At 45.3% G+C, this 18,931-nt stretch overlaps 1 protein-coding gene across 2 annotated transcripts in view; it reads left to right on the forward strand.

The window, feature by feature from the left end:
- NOB1 (NIN1 (RPN12) binding protein 1 homolog) overlaps nucleotides 1-18,931 on the forward strand; it is a 174,968-nt gene that overhangs the window by 115,050 nt on the left and 40,987 nt on the right. For both annotated transcript variants that reach the window (XR_011283341.1, XM_069635518.1), the window contains exon 7: nucleotides 10,114-10,211. Coding sequence is in view for 1 of the 2 variants with exons in the window: in XM_069635518.1 (XP_069491619.1) it covers nucleotides 10,114-10,211 (98 nt within the window). In the remaining variant the exon portion in view is untranslated. The remainder of the gene's footprint in view (nucleotides 1-10,113; nucleotides 10,212-18,931) is intronic.

The following is an 18,931-nucleotide window of genomic DNA, read 5'->3' on the forward strand; positions in this document are numbered from 1 at the left end:
TAAGTATAAGCAACACTGTAACTAGCGCCACGATGCCTTCGGTCTGATGTGCGCTCAACAAATGCAAATAAATAAATAAATTGACTGCACACTGTAAGGGAGTTTAAAGATGTGAAGGCAGGCGCTATGTTACCAGTCTTTAGCTTCTCCTAACGCAGGTTTTCATGACTTCATCAATCTTCAGGGAGGCTGAGTTTCTTTGTTTTTTCAGGCGGGTCTGCATTTCTGTTTCAGGTGTGACAAGTCATGAAAACGTGCGTTAGGAGGAGAAGCTAAAGACTGGTAACAGCGCGCCTGCCTTCACATCTTTAAACATTGTTCCAGGAGTCCCGGGCTCACAAGGCAGTGCAGCAGGGCCATCATGCCTTACATTGGAGAGCCACAAGCATGGCTTTCCCCCTCCCCCCATCAAGGGGAAGATTTGTGCTATGGAGGGAGTTGTTTCCAGTCACCTGCCAGCAAAATCAAGTTCAAAAAATACAAGTACCAGAATCCTCAGAGTTAATTAACTTGTCACACCTGAAACAGAAATGCAGACCCGCCTGAAAAAACAAAGAAACTCAGCCTCCCTGAAGATTGATGAAGTCATGAAAACGTGTGTTAGGAGGAGAAGCTAAAGACTGGTAACGGAGCGCCTGCCTTCACATCTTTAATCACTGTAAGGGAGGCATAGAATCACAAGTATGACACTGACACAAGAGCTACAAGTTTCAAAACCTTTATGCAATTCTTGGGGTTTGGCAAACTCCTACTTTGCCCTATAGCTACGATGGGAGTAGTCTCTACCATCAAATATTAAAGGAAAACACAGTCCTCGTCAGTCTGTCAAATCAAAATGGCCTATACTAAAAAACAAAATACCTAATGTCTGCCCCATCTCTCATACAAAAAATGTGTAAAGGGAATGTGCATGCAAAGGAAATTGCATGTTATTGCATAAAGGATCATGGTGGCTGAGTCAGCTCTCCTCCCCACGTTGCACAGCGCAGAGTAAGGCATCCCACGTAGACCGGATGACACACTCTGGCTCAGGTTATCAAAAAGGCAGTTCAAAACTTTGGTCAAGACCTGCTTGGCCTTTCACGTTAAAGTCACTTGTTTTCAGTTCACCAAAGTTCACGTAGGTCTCCCTCAGTCGTGTGCAGGGGTTTTTCACAGACCTCCGCAGGACCACTTCGACTTTCACTTCAGCTCTCCCTTATTTTATTTGCCCCAGTGTCTCTTGGTCTTCGTATTTCCATAACGCAATCAGAAAAGTTAAAAAATCTTTCATTCGCCTTTTTAACTTCCCCTTTCGTCCGGATTAATCTTGACCATTGCGCATTTCAAAGTTTGTTTAATTTGTCGCTTTATAACAGGACATCAAACATTTCGCGGAGACTTTCGAATGGGCTATTTACTTTCACCGGACCACTCCGCTACGCTGTATCACTGACTTCGGTTATCAGGAAGTTTAAAGTTCACTATTGATTTTGCTTTCTTTTGCGTCTCATCAGCACGCGCGCATCCTTCAATTGTGAGATACTGTTGCGGCTTCAATCCTTTCCTTGACAGAAACTGGCCTTTCATGTCCTTCGCTAACTCTCACCGGTTGTGTGCATTCCTTTCTTTTCTCTGCAGCTTTGATTCACAAGTCAAGATTGATCAAACGGGCTTGGTCTCGCCTCCCCAACTCTGCCGTTCACCCGAGAGGGTCGCTGGCGTCCTTGAAACGCAACACAGGCTTCTTGTCTGGGATTTGGCTTTCTCTGCGTATACTTCACGGTTTCTCGGAGGCAACAACCTCCTGCAGGAATCTTTGGGGTTTTGCTACCCTTCACTCTGGTCGCTCGTTCTGCTCCAGTGGGTTTGCCTTCGCCCCTGGAAGATCTTCTCCTTCTCGTGTCTCAACTTTCTCAGAGTGTCTCAATGTTCTGCCTTTTATCCGTGTGGGAGGGAGCTAATGTGTATCTGATAATGAGGTCTTTATTTATATAGCGCCTTAATCCAAAGGGCTTTATGGCCACATTGCTTCTCTGGCCACCCTGTTGCCTCCCTCTGCTGCCACTCATCTAGCACTCTTTTCCTTCTTCGACTACCCTGCCTCCTCTTCCTTCTTCCTCTGCCCATCCTCATGCACCGCCAACACTTCCGCAGGTTGTACCTCTGGCCTGTACCCCTCCCTGGAAGTCCTTCAAATGTGGCAACTTGCTCCACACCGCTACTCTGAACTCTCATTTAGCTGTCGCACTCCTGTCTGTCTCCTGGAAGAGCTTATGTACTTGGTCTCACCAGTACTTGGTTCACAGCCAGCTCTGTCTCATGTTTCGACCCTTTCCTTCCCGTTGGCTACAAGATCCTTTCCGAACCCAGAACCAACCGTCCTGTTGTGTGTGTGTAGCCTTTATTTTCCCGGAGTGGATCCCTGCTTCTGTCATTCCAATGCATCACTACCCCTCCTTTTAAATGCCTGGACTGCAGGCTCACTATCTCGCCTGGCCTCTCTCACTGTGGCCACCATCTACAGGCCGCCTGGCCCGGTCACCCTTTTCCTCCAGTGGGCTGACCTCTCCTCCTCGCCTCTACCTCTCAACTTCTCCTCAGAGACTTGAACATCCACCTGGATGCTACCATCCATTCTTCAGGACTTTCCTCTCCGACCCATGAAGCTTGCGTCAGTGGAGTCTTTCGCTGCTACTTTCTCTCCTCCTCCTGCAACTTTGGCTGACTCTCACCCTGACACAGCCCTCTCTAACCTTCATCTCTCTATCTCCAACACTCTGGCTGTCCTTGCCACTGTTATGAGGATCCGCTTGAAGCTCAAATCCAAGTGCAATTCTTGGTACAATACCAAACTTGCCGCCCTTAAACGCAAGTGGAGGGCATCGGGCGTACCCCATGACAAACTGGCCGGCCTCCTGCTCCAAAGGCAGTACAGACTCTGTGTCCTCTCTAAGAAGGGAGCCTACATCCAAGCTTGCATCTCTGTGGCCTCTAACAGCTCGGCCAAACTTTTCAAAATCTGCAAGGAGCTGGCCTTTCCTGTTCCCTCCTATGCTCTCTGCACAGCCTTGGCCTCTCATTTCACTATTAAAACTCAGGTCATCCTGTCCACCCTCTTCCTCTTCCACTCCTGGCCCGTCTGAAGCTGTTTCCCCTGTCCAATCCTGACAATGTTTCTAGACCAGTCCGATCTAAAGTCTTGTCAAAGCAGGTTCTCCCTTGCTCATCCAGAACAATCGAGGACCACATTGACAACCTTGCTCCAGCAAGGGCCGATTTCTGCATCCCTCCTTTGCCACTGGAACTTCCCCTCCTCCCCGCCCCCACTTAATCACTCTTGCGTACCCCCTTCTAAAGAAGCCCTCGGCCGATCCTTGCTCTCTGGCTTACTATCGCCCGATCTTACATCACTACTTTCCTGGGCAAACTCTTGGAAAAGCTGACCATCTCCCAGCTTAATCTACATACTGAATCTGTTGGTTGCCTCCATGACCACCAGTCTGGCTTCAGAGCTGTCAGAAGCACAGAATCTGCTCTCCTGCCCGTGAAGACTTGCTTCCTAATTTTGAATCTCCCTTCTGTCCTCATTCTACTCTATCCTGTGCTTTTGACACGGTCAACCATGCCATCCTGCTCAGTCGTCTCAGCAACAACCTGGCCTGGTTGACCTACTTTCTCACCGACCCTCCCTCACAGGTCCAAATGGGGTCCTCCTCATTGGGTTTCTCTTTCTCTCCTCCCCAACCCCCCATTCTGGGCTCTTTCCCTGCTTCTTCCTGTGAGGCTAAGAACCTTGCTGTCATCTTTGACTCCACCCTCTCCTTCTATCCGCACATCTCTGAGGTCTCTAAGAAGTCAAACTATCAGTTGCACCTCCCCAGAGGTATTCTTCATTTTCTCACTTTCCCACAGAAGCACACTGCCTCCAGAGCTATGGTCCACTCTAGGCTGGACTATTGCTACAGCCTCTTTCTAAATCTTCCTGCCTCTACTCTTTGACCTTTACAACTAATCCAGAACAGGACTGCAAGACTTGTCCTTGTCCTCAAGCCCAGGTATCGTATCTATCCAGCTCTGAAATCTCTTCACTGTCTCCTGTAGCTGCAAAGATCAACTTCAAGACCCACTGCATCATCCACAAGGCTTATTGGGGCCTGGGACCTCTCTACCTAAAACTTTCTGTTCCAAAAAATCTTCCTTCTCAAGCTCTCCGCCCATCCACCTCCCAACTCTCTCTGAGGGTCGGACACTTCTCCAAGCAGATAGTTGGGGGCAGATCTGTCTCCTCGGCTGGGGCCCTCCCTTCCTCTCTCAAACTTGAGCAGAAACATCTCTGGTTCCGAAAGCTACTCAAAACCTTGCTTTTCGCTTCTTCTTTCTCTTTTCCTCTACCCTGCTGATGCACCTGACTGCTCCCCCTCTGAACTTGGGCCCAGGCTACAGCATGTCCAGCTGCCCTCTCACTGCCTCTGGGCTCCCCAGCACTTAAGGGTCTTATGGTCTGCACTTATGAGCCACGTGCTGGCTGCACTCTTGAGATAACTGCCCTCCCGCCCCCCCCCCCCCGGCACATCTCCCCTCCCCCTTCTCTTTTCCCCGCACGTGTGCTATCTGAGTGATGAAGGCCTGGTTAGATCGTCATTTTGTCCTCCCTTTGTTTCCCCTTCTTTGGAGTGCCTAGAAACACTTGTGTACAGGCATGTTTATTAATGCCACATCATGTATCATATCATATGTAATTGAAGCCAAGCGTCTGACTTTGCCTGACCATATTAACGGGACATGTCCAATGAGATATGCAAGGGTTAACCTCTTTACTCTGTGTTCTCTTCCTCTGCCCAGTGTTTGTGTAGATAGTGGGGGGACCGGGGGGGAAGTTATAACATTGGAGAATCCTATAAAATAGGATGGGGTATGGGTACGGGAAAGGGGGGTACAGCGTCTCAATCGGTTGCCTCACACCACTCCCTGAAGATCCCTCACCCAGGTGATCCTCCCGCACTGGTTCACCCCCAGGGTCTGGATCCCAGACGATGGCTGTGCCCTGGAGGGGGGTGGGGGGCACCACAGGAGGGGGATCGAGAGATCAAGATTGATCTCCCCAGGGACTAGCAAGTGAGACACCCTTTGGTTTCTCACATCACTTAAATCCTTTATCGAACACACCTCTTAGATTCAGGGCCTGTTTTCAACTCATTAAAGGTCCACCTTGCTGCCCTATCTACATACAGCACATCGCAGAGCAAGATTTCCTGATGGAAAATTCCAGTGTTTAAAGCATTCATGGAAGGGGTAGCAAGGCTTCACCCTCCTAGTTCTAACCCAACTCTCAGATGGGACTTGAATATTGTTCTTAAAAGACTAATGGGACCTCCTTTTGACCCAGTGCATAATGCTAGTGTTAAGGCTCTCGCCTACAAGACTGCTTTTGTGGTGGCTATTGCCTTTATTAGGTGAGTTAGTGAACTGCAGGCTCTGTTCAAGACCAGTTTGTTACCATTCATAAGGACAAAGTGGTGCAGTGCGCACACACCCACGCTTTCCACCTAAATTCTTTTCTAAGTCCACAATCTCTAGATGGATTGTTAATGCATCCCACTATGTTACTCTATGCAACAGCCTCTTTCTAAATCTACCTGCCTCCACTCTGCGCCCTCAACAACTAATCCACAACAGAACTGCAAGACTTGTCCTTGGCCTCAAGCCCTGGGATCGTATCTCTCCAGCCTTGAAATCCCTTCATTGAGTCCCAGTGGATTCAAGGATTAATCTGCATTGTCCACAAGGCTTTCTGGGGCCTGGGGCCAAAACACTTTCAACTATTCCTCGGTAAATACCGCCCCTCTCTTGCCCTTTGCTCCTCTACTTCTAAGTCCCTCAGGATTAGTCGTTTTGCAAAGAAACAAGCTGGGGGTAGATCTGTCTTCGGCTGGTGCCTCCCTTTGGAACAGTCTCCCGGCAACCTTGAAACTTGAGGAAAAAACATCTTCAATTCCGGAAGCATCTCAAGACCTTCCTCTTTGCTTCTGCCTTTGCCCCCCTTCTCCCCTGTTGATCTGTTTCTTCTCTTGGCATAGTGTACCTGGCCACCCTCTATTCTTTCGAACCAAGGAACCTGTTCATCCCGGCCACCCTCTTGCGCTGCCTCCAGGCCACCATCTGCACTAGGGTTCTGTATCTGTACCCATACAGTCCCCCTCCCATGTTTCTTCTGCGCTTAGCAGATATACCTTTCTGACTAACTTTCACCTGCCACTTGCTGGCTGCACTACCATGGTTTATTGCCCTTATTTATTCTATTTAATATTTGTTTTCTATCCTCTGCCTCCCACTTTCCACTCCCCCTCCCCCCCTTTCCGTGCACTTTCCCCCGGTTTTCCTTTTTCCATGCACTTGCGCTTTCTTAAATGTCACTGGGCCTAGTAAGATCGCTGTTTTTCTGTGTTTTTCTCCGTCCCTTTTTGCCTGGTCGCGATCTGAAACACTTGTATACGAATGCCATATAAATAAAATATAATTTCATTTCTTGCTAAGAGAGATTTACCCTTTATGCCTAGAGCGCAATCTATTCGAGGCACAGGAGCTACTATAGCTTTTATTAGAAATGTTCCTCTTGATTCGATTTGCAAAGCGGCTACCTGGAGTTCTGTTCACACTTGCACTCAACATTACTGCTTCAACACACTAAGACTGATTCTCAGGTGGGTCCGGCGGTGCTAAGACCTCTTTGCTACTGTTCCTTCACACATCCCACCAGCATCTCCTGGTACTTCTTGCTTGTCTATGCACAGCATGTGATTCTAAGCAGATTCACAAGGATCAGAAGACCTACATTACTCACTGTAATCCTATTTCTGTTGCCTAGATCTCCTTGTATTCACATGCACCCACCCTTCTTTGGGGTTGAAGGAACATGGACATCTTACACCTTCTTTTCTGTACTCACTCACACATTCTATCGGGCTCCCTCATGACAGAACAAAAATTACCGGCGGGACCTTGACGCGTGAAGGATTTTGGGTACACTACACATCCCTTTAAGGATGGTGTTAGTCACACCTATGTTAACGTCCCTTTTTATCGATTTTCGAAAAAAAGATGCAATAATCTGCAATAACCACTAGATGTGGGACAATATGCACAGCATGTGAATCTAAGCAGATACATTACTGACTGAAATCGTATTTGTTGATTGTAATATTTTTCTGTCTTCCTGTGTAATGTAGTGTCTTATTTTCTATTATGCCTAAATGTACCAACTGGCCAGCCGTCTCACCATCCTCTAGTGAAGCCTTCCTGCTCTGCTACACTACCTAATATAGTTTGGACAATCTATGATGGACACCATGTATTCACTGACAACAAGTATTGCTACGCCCCTCTCCAAAGAGCTGTGGAAAAACGTCTGACAAGCGATGTGAAGAGACCCATCTTAAGTGGGTAACAGAGTTGCCACCAAGTTGGAGCCAAACTCTTGCATTTGGTACTTTGCAGAGTATTCCGGCTTCACTCTATGGAGGGGATGAACTGGAATTAAAGTAAATCTAGTCCCAGACAATGTACTTTAAAAATAGATATTTATTTAATATTGCATTATGATTAAAAACGATCACTTGGGATCTTACACCACAATGCAGTAGTATCTAAGCAATAAAGGTATCTGGCATTTGTCACACTTCACTCAAGGACATACAATTTAGGTGATGAAACTAAAAGGTGAGAACTGGTCGTTCAAAGGAGGAAAGCAAGCGGTTAGAACATTTTTAGGAAATGGGCCAGCACAATATTTAGAATGCAGAATTGCAGTGCTAGGTCAGACTAGGACCCAGTGCACTGTAAGAAACAAGTCAAACAATGTAACCACTACTGGTTGATATAACGTTTTACTTTTTTCTAGTACAGATGTAATTTTTTATTTTTAAACCTTTGATAGATCACTGGTGCTTTCTAAAATTCCAGTCTTTGTTGTAAGTAGCACAGCCTGGAAAAAATATTTGAGGGGGGCGGGATGGGGGGGGGGGGGGGCGGGAGTACCTGAGTAAGTCATTAAGATTTTCAAAATGTTTTCCAACAGAAAACTACGAAGCCAAATCCCATTGGTCTGATGAGGCAACTTTACAGAAAGCCTCAAAACACCCATTACTCCCAGGCAGAGGGTGCTGCTGGCGACAGAATCAAGGAGTATACCAGGATTAAATCACCAAGCAACAAGTACTCACGGAGCTGGATTCTGGGAAATCCTACCAGGAACAGCAGGTGTTTGGGTCTCTAAATGGAGGGGACTCAAACCCACAACCCAGCAAGGTTCCAGACAACCAAAAACAGCAATAAGGAGAACACCTGGGAGGTTGACCCATGATGGGCGAACACCCAGGAGGAGCCACAAAGACAGCAATGGAAGTACAAAAGAACCCACCAGGTTCTGGGTCAGCCAGCCAGCAAGAAGTGGTCCCACAATTGGGGCAACCGCAGGAGGCAACCGAGGATATCTCAAACTAAGCTGAGGTGGAGTAGCAGCAAGCCACAAAATGTCCAGGCCTTGAAGACTCCCTATCTTAATGCCACTTCACTGAGGCCAGACAGATTTACCACGGAGGCACCATTGCTGACTGGTAAGATGTCCCATAGAGTAACATCTAATCCAGCAAGTAAAGATAATGCCCGGAAGCTAAGGAAGAGACCAGGATGGCATTCCACCAGCAGAGAAGGATCAGGGAGCAAAGGAAAAGGAGCCAGGGTTCAAACTAGTATGGCCACAACAGGGTACTCTGCGTCCCATATTTGGCAGCAATCTCAGGAATGTAGGTACTGAATTGAGGAAGGCCCAGTATCTCCCACTGATGATGCATGCACTCTGGGGCTTGCCTGTGACATCCTACTTATCACATTTACTAGTAATGCACACACAGGTGTTGGTTGCCAGCCATTTAGACTAACACTAAAAGCCACACTGGATGTAGACTGGGAAGTCTAGGGACCAATACAACAGTGTGCATCCATTTAAATAAAACCTAGAGTTCCTTTGTGGGTGCAGGAAGAGCATACGTCCACTAAACAACCTTATTGACCGTGCCTCATGGTCAACATCTAGGCATGGTCAAAATCCATATTGCCTGCAGTGGGGCTTTAAAAGTGCATTAGAACCCCATGGACTATAGCAAAAAGGTGCATTGAGCTACTAATGCAGTAAAAGGTGGCTACCACCCTGATATAGCCTAAACTAAATCACAGCTGATATCAGCCTACTCCACCACACGTTTGTGGCGATCGAATCACTCTGGAATCAAAATGGGGTGCTGAAATGATAAACATAGGGGTACCTTATGCAATAAAGACACAATTCCTCCCTAGCTAAGCACTTTTTAGAGAAAAAACACACTGTGGCTTTTAGTTTTCTGACCCTTAAATTGGGTCCAATCTCCCTATCAGAGATTGGACACAACGTGGGGCTTTTTGGTTGGAAGTATTGACATCAGTTTTGCCTACTGGTCATACCCAAGAACTGAATCTGAAGTTTCAAACCAGCTTTGATGTCCCAATGCCTTTACGTTTGATTATAATAATCGGAGACCCGCACCCCCTTAGATTAATCACCCTTTTTGATTGATGACCTTCCTTCTCTTTAGGTTGTGTTGACTAATTTTTCTCTCCATTTACTTCTTATTAGCAGTTATCGATTTGATTTTTATGTAGTTATTATTTTTTAAAACATTCGTTTTTCTTTTCCCTTATTTTGTCCTCGTGGTTTATGCCTTGTAAGCTTTCTTATTAGTCTTGTTTTATCTTTTGTTTTATCCTAGGTTTTCTCTCTGCTTGATATAATTAAGTTTGTTTTTCCTTTTTTTTTTTATTTTCCTTTTTTTTTTTTGTATGCACCTTTCCAGAGGTATTGGATTACAACTTCTATGATCCCTCAACATTAACTATGATGGCTTGGGTAGATGAGGGTTGTAGTCCACAACATTTGGAGAGACAAAGATTGCATACTGCTTTGAAAGGCTTGTTTAGAAAAGTTCAGTGATCGAACTGGCCATGACTTCTATGGAACCATTTCCTCGCTGCCTTCGCAGCAGTCTGATGGCTCTCTGCTGGCATATGTACTCTCATCCTCTTATGTCTTCGTCTTTGCAGAATGTGCTTATTCAGATGGGTATCCACGTGCTGTCGGTGAGTGGCTTGCTGATCCGACAAACAAGAAACTATATCTTGAGATGCCATGGCTGCTTCAGGTAAGACTGATCGTGAGCCTGCTGCGAGTCTATTGAGCCTAAATTGGACACTACCCATTTCACACACCTCCAACCCCCCCACCGCCACTTCCCACTTCTATAGCAACCGTTTCCCCCGGGTGCCTTAAGTCTCCCATGCTCAGGATGTCCAAAATACAAACTGTTAGTGTGTGATGAACCTTTCACAGTTCGTTTTATGTGTTCCATTTATCTGTGGCAGAGATTTACCTTTTCAGCTTGCTGTATCCTGGTGATGCCCCTGGTTTGGGACTGGTTCGCACATATATCTATATATATCCCTCCAGAGGAGAAGGGACGGACCGCACTCTCCGTGGACCCAAAGAGGTCCTACAATCCCAGATGGGAAGAGAACCCAAAAATATATAATGCTCACACGGTAAGAATAGGAAGTTTTTAATAGTAAAAAACTGCACAATTGTACAGAGCAAAAAAAGGCTAGGGAAACAGCAAAACAAACAGAGGCAGGACGCCTGGTACACGGCCCACCTACAACGCGTTTCACGCTCAACTGAGCGCTTGATCACGTAGCACAACAGAGGACAAAGACACAATTAAAAATAACATGTAGTCCATCATCTATGTTGGTTGCAATAGAGGTACAATAGAGGACTGATTCCATGGCGGCCATGTTGGAATGGAGATTCAAGAATAAGCCAACAGTGTGACACTTATACCGACCTATAACGTAAAGTACAGAAATAAAAGAAAAATTCTATACAGACAGCCATGTGAGCCAAATCCCTTGCACCTCGGATTCCAACGTATGTTACTGGTTTTAAAAACAAGATATTACAATGCATATTTAGAGATCGAATGAGTGCATAGTGCGCTTGAAAAAATAAGATTGCAGCTTATAAAAATCAATCGGTCAATCGTAAAACAGGCTATAAAGGCAACGCAATACCATGTGCAATCAGGCTTTGTGCAAATCCACAAAATATCAGCATAAGTATGCAAGATTTAGCTTTGTGCAAATGAACAAAATAGCAGCATAAACATGTGCAAAATAGCAAACATTGCATCACATTGTCATATCAGACGGTTCAAATGGCTCGGTGCCGGTAAAATAGTCATGGAAGGACCATCAGTCTTGTAAGGTGATCAGAATACGAAGATATGTAAAAAATGCTCAGAATTGCAATTCTGATAATAAAATGCAGGGCAACAATAATTGTTACAAATAAATCAAAGAGCATTATATATTCTGACCAGTAAAGACATAAAGTGCAGGTGCAAGTCGGTCAAAAGCAGCATGAAAAAATGTGCAAACAGGCAAGATCACATGGGCCATATTGACATCAAGTGCAGGTCAATCAAAAAGCAGCATAAAAGTTGTGCAAACAGGCAAAATCGCGTAAGCAACTATAATTAGCAGCAATTTGGCAAATTAATTGGCAGATGGTATCACAACTGACAAAGATGAACACTTTTGTAAGACTAGCTGAATACCTCGACTGAAGCATGCAAATTTGAAATGATCTTGTACAACCAGATAACCAAGATGGAGAAGGTGTTAAGAAGCACCAAGATATTAAACATGAAAGACTACAACAAAAAAATATAAACAAAAAGTGTCAAATGTTTCGCTAGGTCGTGAAGATTGCAGCTTGAAAAATAAGACTAAGTGTAAAACCAATCCCATTTATAAACCTTAGTGGTAATATAGCCATCATAGTGGTAATGGGGAAAAGATGAAACTAGAGCACAGGTCAGGGACTGAAAAGTGAAAAGGGAACAACATGTTCATTCCAGAAAACAAAAGAAACACTTGTTAATGAGAAAGCACAATCCCATCATCTAAATATAATCAGAAACGAATTGATAACTAAAAGAAAAGCCAATCCAAAACAAACAATTAGCAAACAAAAGTCTCTTATGTGCCTAAAAACGTATAAAGCTCCTCGTCGAGATTGTGACCATTGGGGAACTTGGTGTCGAAATACAAAATAAATCTAGTCTCTAGCTGTCTTAGTTTTAGCACACGATGCCCACCTTTAGGGTGGATCGGAATGTGCGCCACTGCGAAGAATTTAAGGAGAGAAAGGTCATTGTTGTGTTTTTTCTTTAAAGTGCTTAGCCATAGGGTATGCGGGATCGGAGTTTTTGATTGCCCTAAGATGCTGTAATATTCTTAGCTTAAGTTTACATGTGGTACTCCCGACATACCATCTCATGCATGGACATGAGAGCACATAAACCACAAAAGTGGTATCACAATTCATTGTATGTTTGATTAACTGGTTGCATTGGGTAACCGGATGCAAAAAGGATTTACATGTAATGGCATGAGCACAGGCCCTACATTTGCAGCATTTAGTAAAGCCTATGGGGGATTCCATCAATGATTTCATGAGAGATGGATTGGTATTGATAGGTGGCAAGAAGCTAGAGACCAGTTTATCCCTGAGCGAGGGTACACGTTTGTACGTGATAGTAGGACGTTTGGAAAGCAGAGGACATAAGTCCTTGTCAATGATGAGAATCCGCCAATGTCGCTCTATAATTTTTCGAACATGATTGGAAGCATTGTCAAATGTGACAATCAAACGGGGTTCATCGTTGACAGTAGTTCTAGCAGGCTTAATGCCATACAATAGGCGGTCCCTGGATAGTCCACATGCTTTGGTGTAGGCCAATTCTATGATTCTGCGCTCATAGCCTTGCTTAACAAAATCTGGAGCCGCCAAGGCACAATGATGATCAAAGGATGCTAGATCTGTGCAATTCATACGATATCTAATAAATTCCCCATATGGAATCCTGTGTTTACATGACGTAGGATGACAGTTTGTGGCATGTAAGGGCAGACCGGTGTTAGATGGCTTTTTGTATAGTGCTGTACGAAGGCCAGATCTTTCAAGAGTCACCACTATATCAAGATAGACAATTTCAGTCGTGCTGTTACATTCTGTGAAGCTCAGATTAGACATATTGGTATTAATCTGTTTCACAAATGATTGCCATTCAACTTCGGTCCCCTTCCATATGACGAATACATCGTCAATATATCGCCACCAGGCGACAATATGTGTGGCAAAGCTAGATGTAAGTAGATCACTAAGGAAAGTGGCCTCCCACCATCCCATTGTTGTCAGGTTTGCATATGAAGGAGCTAAAGTACTGCCCATGGCAGTGCCCCTTACCTGACGGAAAAAAAGAACCCTCGAACAAGAAGACATTGTTGTTTAGGCAGAAAGAGAGCATTTCAAGGATCATGGAACTGTGGCTGTGGAAATTCAATGAGCGGGTATCGAGAAAATATTTACAGGCACCCATACCAACTTGATGGTCAATGGAGGTATAGAGGGAGACAACATCAAGGGTTGCTAAAAGCAAACCATCCTCCTAAGGTATGTTTGAGATATGTTGTAGAAAATCTTTGGTATCCCGTAAATAAGAAGGTAAAACTGACACAAGGGGAAATAGAGTTTCGTCAACAAACTGGGCCAAATGCTCAAGGAGAGAACCACACAGAGTAACAATAGGCCTGCCCGGTGGATGAACAAGAGATTTGTGAGTTTTGGGTAAAAAATAGATTGTAGGTATAGTGAAACAGGATGGAGCTAAAAATTTGACAAAATAATCATATATATATATATATATATATATATATATATATATATATATATATATATATATATATATATATATATATAATTCAAGTGTTTTGGTGAGGGCTTAGAAAAAACATGTTAGGCAGGGGTTTCGCCTACTGGTAGCTAGTGGTAGCCATGGTTGAGAAATCTGACTTCCCTCTTAGGAGTGGAGGAGTTTGTACTAAGTGTCACCTTTGTGTTCTTATAAGCGGTATTCTAAGTCCACAAAGTAATTTTACTAGAAATAATATTGTCTTTTATATAGTCAGTGTATCAGTTGGGCAGGAACTTTATATACAGCAACAGTATGTATTAAAACACTGCCATGTCTGGAAGACGCAAAAGCATTTAAAGCCACTAGCACATACATTTAGCAGGGATCTGCAACCTGTGGCTGTCCAGATGTTTTGGACGGATTTCCATGATCCCATACTCTTCACTATGCTTTCAAGGGTGGATGGGAGATGTAGTCCAAAACAACTGGAGAGCCAAAGGTTGCATACCCTTGATGTACAGTATAGAAACCTTCATAGGCTATTTTGAGAGTCTTAAAAAAAAAAGTGTTAGGAAACCGACAGGAAATGTGGCTTTCAAAAGCTTAAATGGATGTATCTTTGTGATTAGAAGCAGCTTGTGAACTCCACTCCTACTTTAATTTAACCGACAAGTATGCACCCTTCCTGCTGAACGTCCTAATCAAAAGCCCATCCCACTTTTTTTTTGCAGATCCCACAGTGCCAAGAGACCACACAAATGATAGTGTGCTGTACAGTACCTAAATAACATAACCATGTCAAATTTGTAAAATTTGTAATGGGAAGGTTTGGTAGGATGCTCTGCGAAACTTTCCGAACACTGAGAAAAAGCCCACCGAAGAGTTCCACGAGGACGCTCTGCTTAATCTTTCCTAGACCAGTTGACCTGAAAGCTCTAAATATCTGCAGATATAAAAAAAATGTAGTGAGCAGAGTGAACCAAGGAACCAGTAGTTCCAAACCTTTCCCAAGTGGGTGCAGTCTGGTTGCATATCTCCTCTTTTTCCAGAGAAACCCAGCTGCTCACTCATGAAAAAACCGAAACTGGCATGGGCACTAGATACCATGAGCACTGATAACAGACAGAATCAGAAACAGTTGTTGGAAAAGCAAAACAACAACCAAGAACTTGTAATCGTTGGGACTGAGTCTGATTGCAACTGCTGGACATTGACTGCACCTCCTCAAATTTAGAGCCGTACTTTGGTAAAAAGAATCTGCAGCTGCGCTGTATTGTACATTTGTAATTTCATCCCAAGCAGCACTTTCTGCTTTGGGTCTTCATTCACTGGAGTTGTTGGTGCCCAAATAGAAATTGGGACAGCTGCTGTTTAGCTTTGACTTCATGAAGTACATGTTGCGGTATGTTTCCTTTTTGCGGCTTAATCACCTACTTCTGTGTGACACCCCCCCCCCCGTCCCCCCCCCAAACATTGGACTGGTTTTTTAAAGGAAGGTCTTTTCAATCCCACTCCCTTGCTCAACAGACTTATTTTTAGGGGTGCTGGTCAGTCCTTATAGCTGCCATTGCAGGTGGATGCATGTTCTATATTCCTGAGGCTTGTGGTTCTGCTTAGCATTGCAAGCTTTTTGCATAGGCTGACATATAGTGGTTGTGTTGGTGAGCAACTGAGAGGAGCTGTTACAGTTGTCTGGAGAGCGTGGTGGGCGCCAGGCATCAAAGCTCACCCAGTGGCCTCAGGGGGCAACGCTGAGACAGCGACCGAGCAGCAGATGATCTTACAATGACAGGTCGGGAGCCCCTGCAGGCGCGAGAAGCGGTCCCACCAGCTGGAGAGATTAGAGCGGTGTGGTCCTCGCTTCCCTAATATTAGACAATAAAGATACTACCCCTGACTTGCTGCTAGGCTGCCTGGTTAGTTCTTGTGCACAGTGCAGTTCCTATTCCGCTCTCTATTTCCCTCCACCTCCCCTTTGCAATCCTGGTTCTCTCCTATATACTGTAACTGCTACTCGATCATCTTTCCTACCTTTTACCAACATCCTCTTTGCTGTCCCCTCTCCTGACCGATGCCCCGTATGGTCTATATCGTCTCCCCCTTTTTCTTCCTCACCCATTATTGGTGGAACCAGATGGGAAGTTCTCTTGGCACACTTCTCATCCTCCAGGTGCATCATTAATATCTACCAGAACGGTACTATCATGGCCCAGGGCTCTCGGCCCAATCTCCTCCTTCTTGCCGGCATCTCCCATCTCTCATTAACTTCCTTGCTTCTCTGGCCATTCCACCGTCTACCACCCCTCTGGCTACTTTGTCTCTACTGACAGGTGTTCCTCGTTCCTATACCCCGCTTCGGTAGACCTTTTTAAAGTTGCCAACCAGCTTCACCTAGCTACCCTCAATTCTCGCTATTCTATCAAGCACTCCTGTTACATCTGTCACTTCTTTGAAGACTTTGACCAAGATGTCCTCACTCTCTGAAAACAATCAGGGAGTGTGATCGGTGATACTCAATTAACCTTAACCTTAAGTGTTATATAAGGTAACCTTTTTAGCACACAGTAACGCTTTTAGGAACAAACATTTCTTCAAATATTTTTTGCACAATGAATGTATAACCCATCTGGATCCCTAAGCGGAGGAACACCCTTTCCTTAAGTGTGGGGTGTCTGTCCCTAGGAACGAGATGATGGAATGCCTATCTAACAGGGAAAGAAAAGGAGGCTGTCCCTATATCTACAATGTATGCGTTGCACGTATGGTTCTTAATAGAAAAACAGGCTATAGTAAAATGCAAAAAATGTGCTCAAACAGTTCTATTTATATTCTGAAAACATTTTGTGTAATGTACTTCCAAGTGCAATAGCTGGTATGATTCCGACCTAGCCTCGCTGAAATGCAAGTGCAAAGCTGCGACGGTTGGCTTCTATCACATCCTCTGACAAACTAGCCTAATGCCTGCTTTAAAGGCAATACAGACTCTCCACCTGCTACAAGAAACGGACCCATATCGAAGCCTGCATCTCTGGAGCCACAAACATGGCTGAACCTTTCAAAATCTGCAAGGAACTTGCAATCCTGCAGTCTTCTCTTCCTTCTCAGGCCCTCTGCTCCGCTTTGGCCACCCATTTCACAACCAAAACTCAGGCCATCTTGTCCTCTCCTCTTACCCCCCCCCCCACACCCCTCTGCCTGCACCCAGGCTTTCCTTGGCCCTCTCTACCCCCGCACCCTACTCTCCTCCTGCTCACAAATAGCACCGGATGAGGTTACCAAGACCGTTTGCTCTATGAAAGTCTCCTCCAAACAGGCGTTTACCTCCTCCTCTAGAACCATTAAGGACAACATTGCCTCTCTCGCTCCCTCCTTGGCGGAGTTCTGTAACCACTCTTTTGCCACTGGCTCCTTTCCATCGCCCTTCAAGCACTCCCTTTTGCACCCTCTCCTAAAAAAAAAAAAAAGCTGCCTGCTGACCCTTCCTGCTTAACTAGCTACAACCCTATCTCCACTACCCTCTTCTTGGGCAAACTCCATGAGGAAGCTGGTGTCTCCACAACCACCAGTCTGGCTTCAGAGCAGCCAGAGACATGGAAACTGCTCTCTTGAACACCAGGTTGGACTTGCTCGCAAACCTCGTTTCCAACTCTCCTTCCGTTCTCATCCTCCTCGATCTGTTCTCTGGCTTTGACACGGTCAATCACTCAACCCTCATAAATTGGCTCTGTGATACCCTCGACATTACAGACCGGACACTGGATTGGTTGACGTCTCCTTTCAAATCGGCCCTCCTAAGTGCAATTGGACCCTTTTCTCTTCTCTCCTTCACTCTCTACTTGCGGCGTGCCTCAGGGCTCTATCCTATCGCTGTGGCTGTTAACATTTACTGTTCCCCTCTTGCCTACCTGATCTCCACATTCTCTCCTTATTTCCAGTGCTATGCTGACACGCAGCTCTCCTTTAAGCTTCCCTCCTCTTCCTCCCTCATTCCTGATTGTCGGACTGCTATTCAGGCATGGTGTGCTTTTAATGATCTCTGCCTTAACGCCAGTAAGACTGAGATCCTTCTCATTGAGACCCTTGCCCCTTCCTTCCCATCTACTCTGTAGCTCCCGTCCCTGGTCCCCCACATCCCCCCCCCACCCCTCACCCTTGTGTGAGGCCAAAAACCTGGGTGTTGTCTTCAACTCCTCTCTCCTTTCTAGTTCATATCTCAGACCTTTCCAAGTGGCTCCTCAGAGGCATTCTCCCTTTCCTCCCCTTCCCCCAGAAACTCAATGTCTCCAAAGCTCTGGTCCTCTCCCGACTGGACTACTGCAACAGCCTCTTCCTCAATTTTCCTCTCTCCTCCCTCCACCCTCTTCTACTAATCTAGAATAGGACTGCAAGACTTATCCTTGGCCTCAAGCCCAGGGACTGCATCGCTCCAGCCCTAAAATCTCTCCACTGTCTCCCGGTGGTTGTAAGGATCAAACTCAATACCCTTTGCATCATCCACAAGGCTTTCTGGGGCCTGGGACCTTGCTACATCCAAATCTCCATCTCTAAATACATCCCTGCCAACATCCTTTCGGTCCTCTAGCTCCAACTCTCTGCAGGTACGTTTCTCCAAGTAGCGAGAGTTGGAGTTGTGGGGGGTAGATCTTTCTTCAGCAGGAACTGCCCTCTGGAATGGCCTCCCTGCCCATCTCCGACTTGAGCCGGATCTTCTCAAATTCCGGAAGCTTCTCAAGACCTTCCTTTTCTCCTCCTTCCCTCACCCCCTCCCTTGCTGGTCTCCACCTGATGCTGTTAGGCAAAGATTGTATGCAGTACCCTTTGGGTGCACTACACACAACTCTGACTACAGGTATAGGAAACCCATCCTTTGGTATAAGCTTGTACTACACAGTTTTCGTAGCGTGTTGAGCAGCCAGGCTGATCTCAAGAGGGGTCAATTTGAGCTGCAGGGGAGTAAAGATTCAGTGACAAGTATTAAAATAAACACTTACACACAAGGTTTCTTGAATAAACAATTATTGTTTTATCAGTTAGAAAAAGCCTTCTTCAGAAGGGAGCAATATAAAAGTAACACTCAAATACACTTCAAACCGCACACTCTTAATATC

Source organism: Ambystoma mexicanum, chromosome 1q (assembly GCF_040938575.1).
Source record: "Ambystoma mexicanum isolate Mex_15411 chromosome 1q, UKY_AmexF1_1, whole genome shotgun sequence".
In the NCBI taxonomy this organism is placed as follows: domain Eukaryota; kingdom Metazoa; phylum Chordata; class Amphibia; order Caudata; family Ambystomatidae; genus Ambystoma; species Ambystoma mexicanum.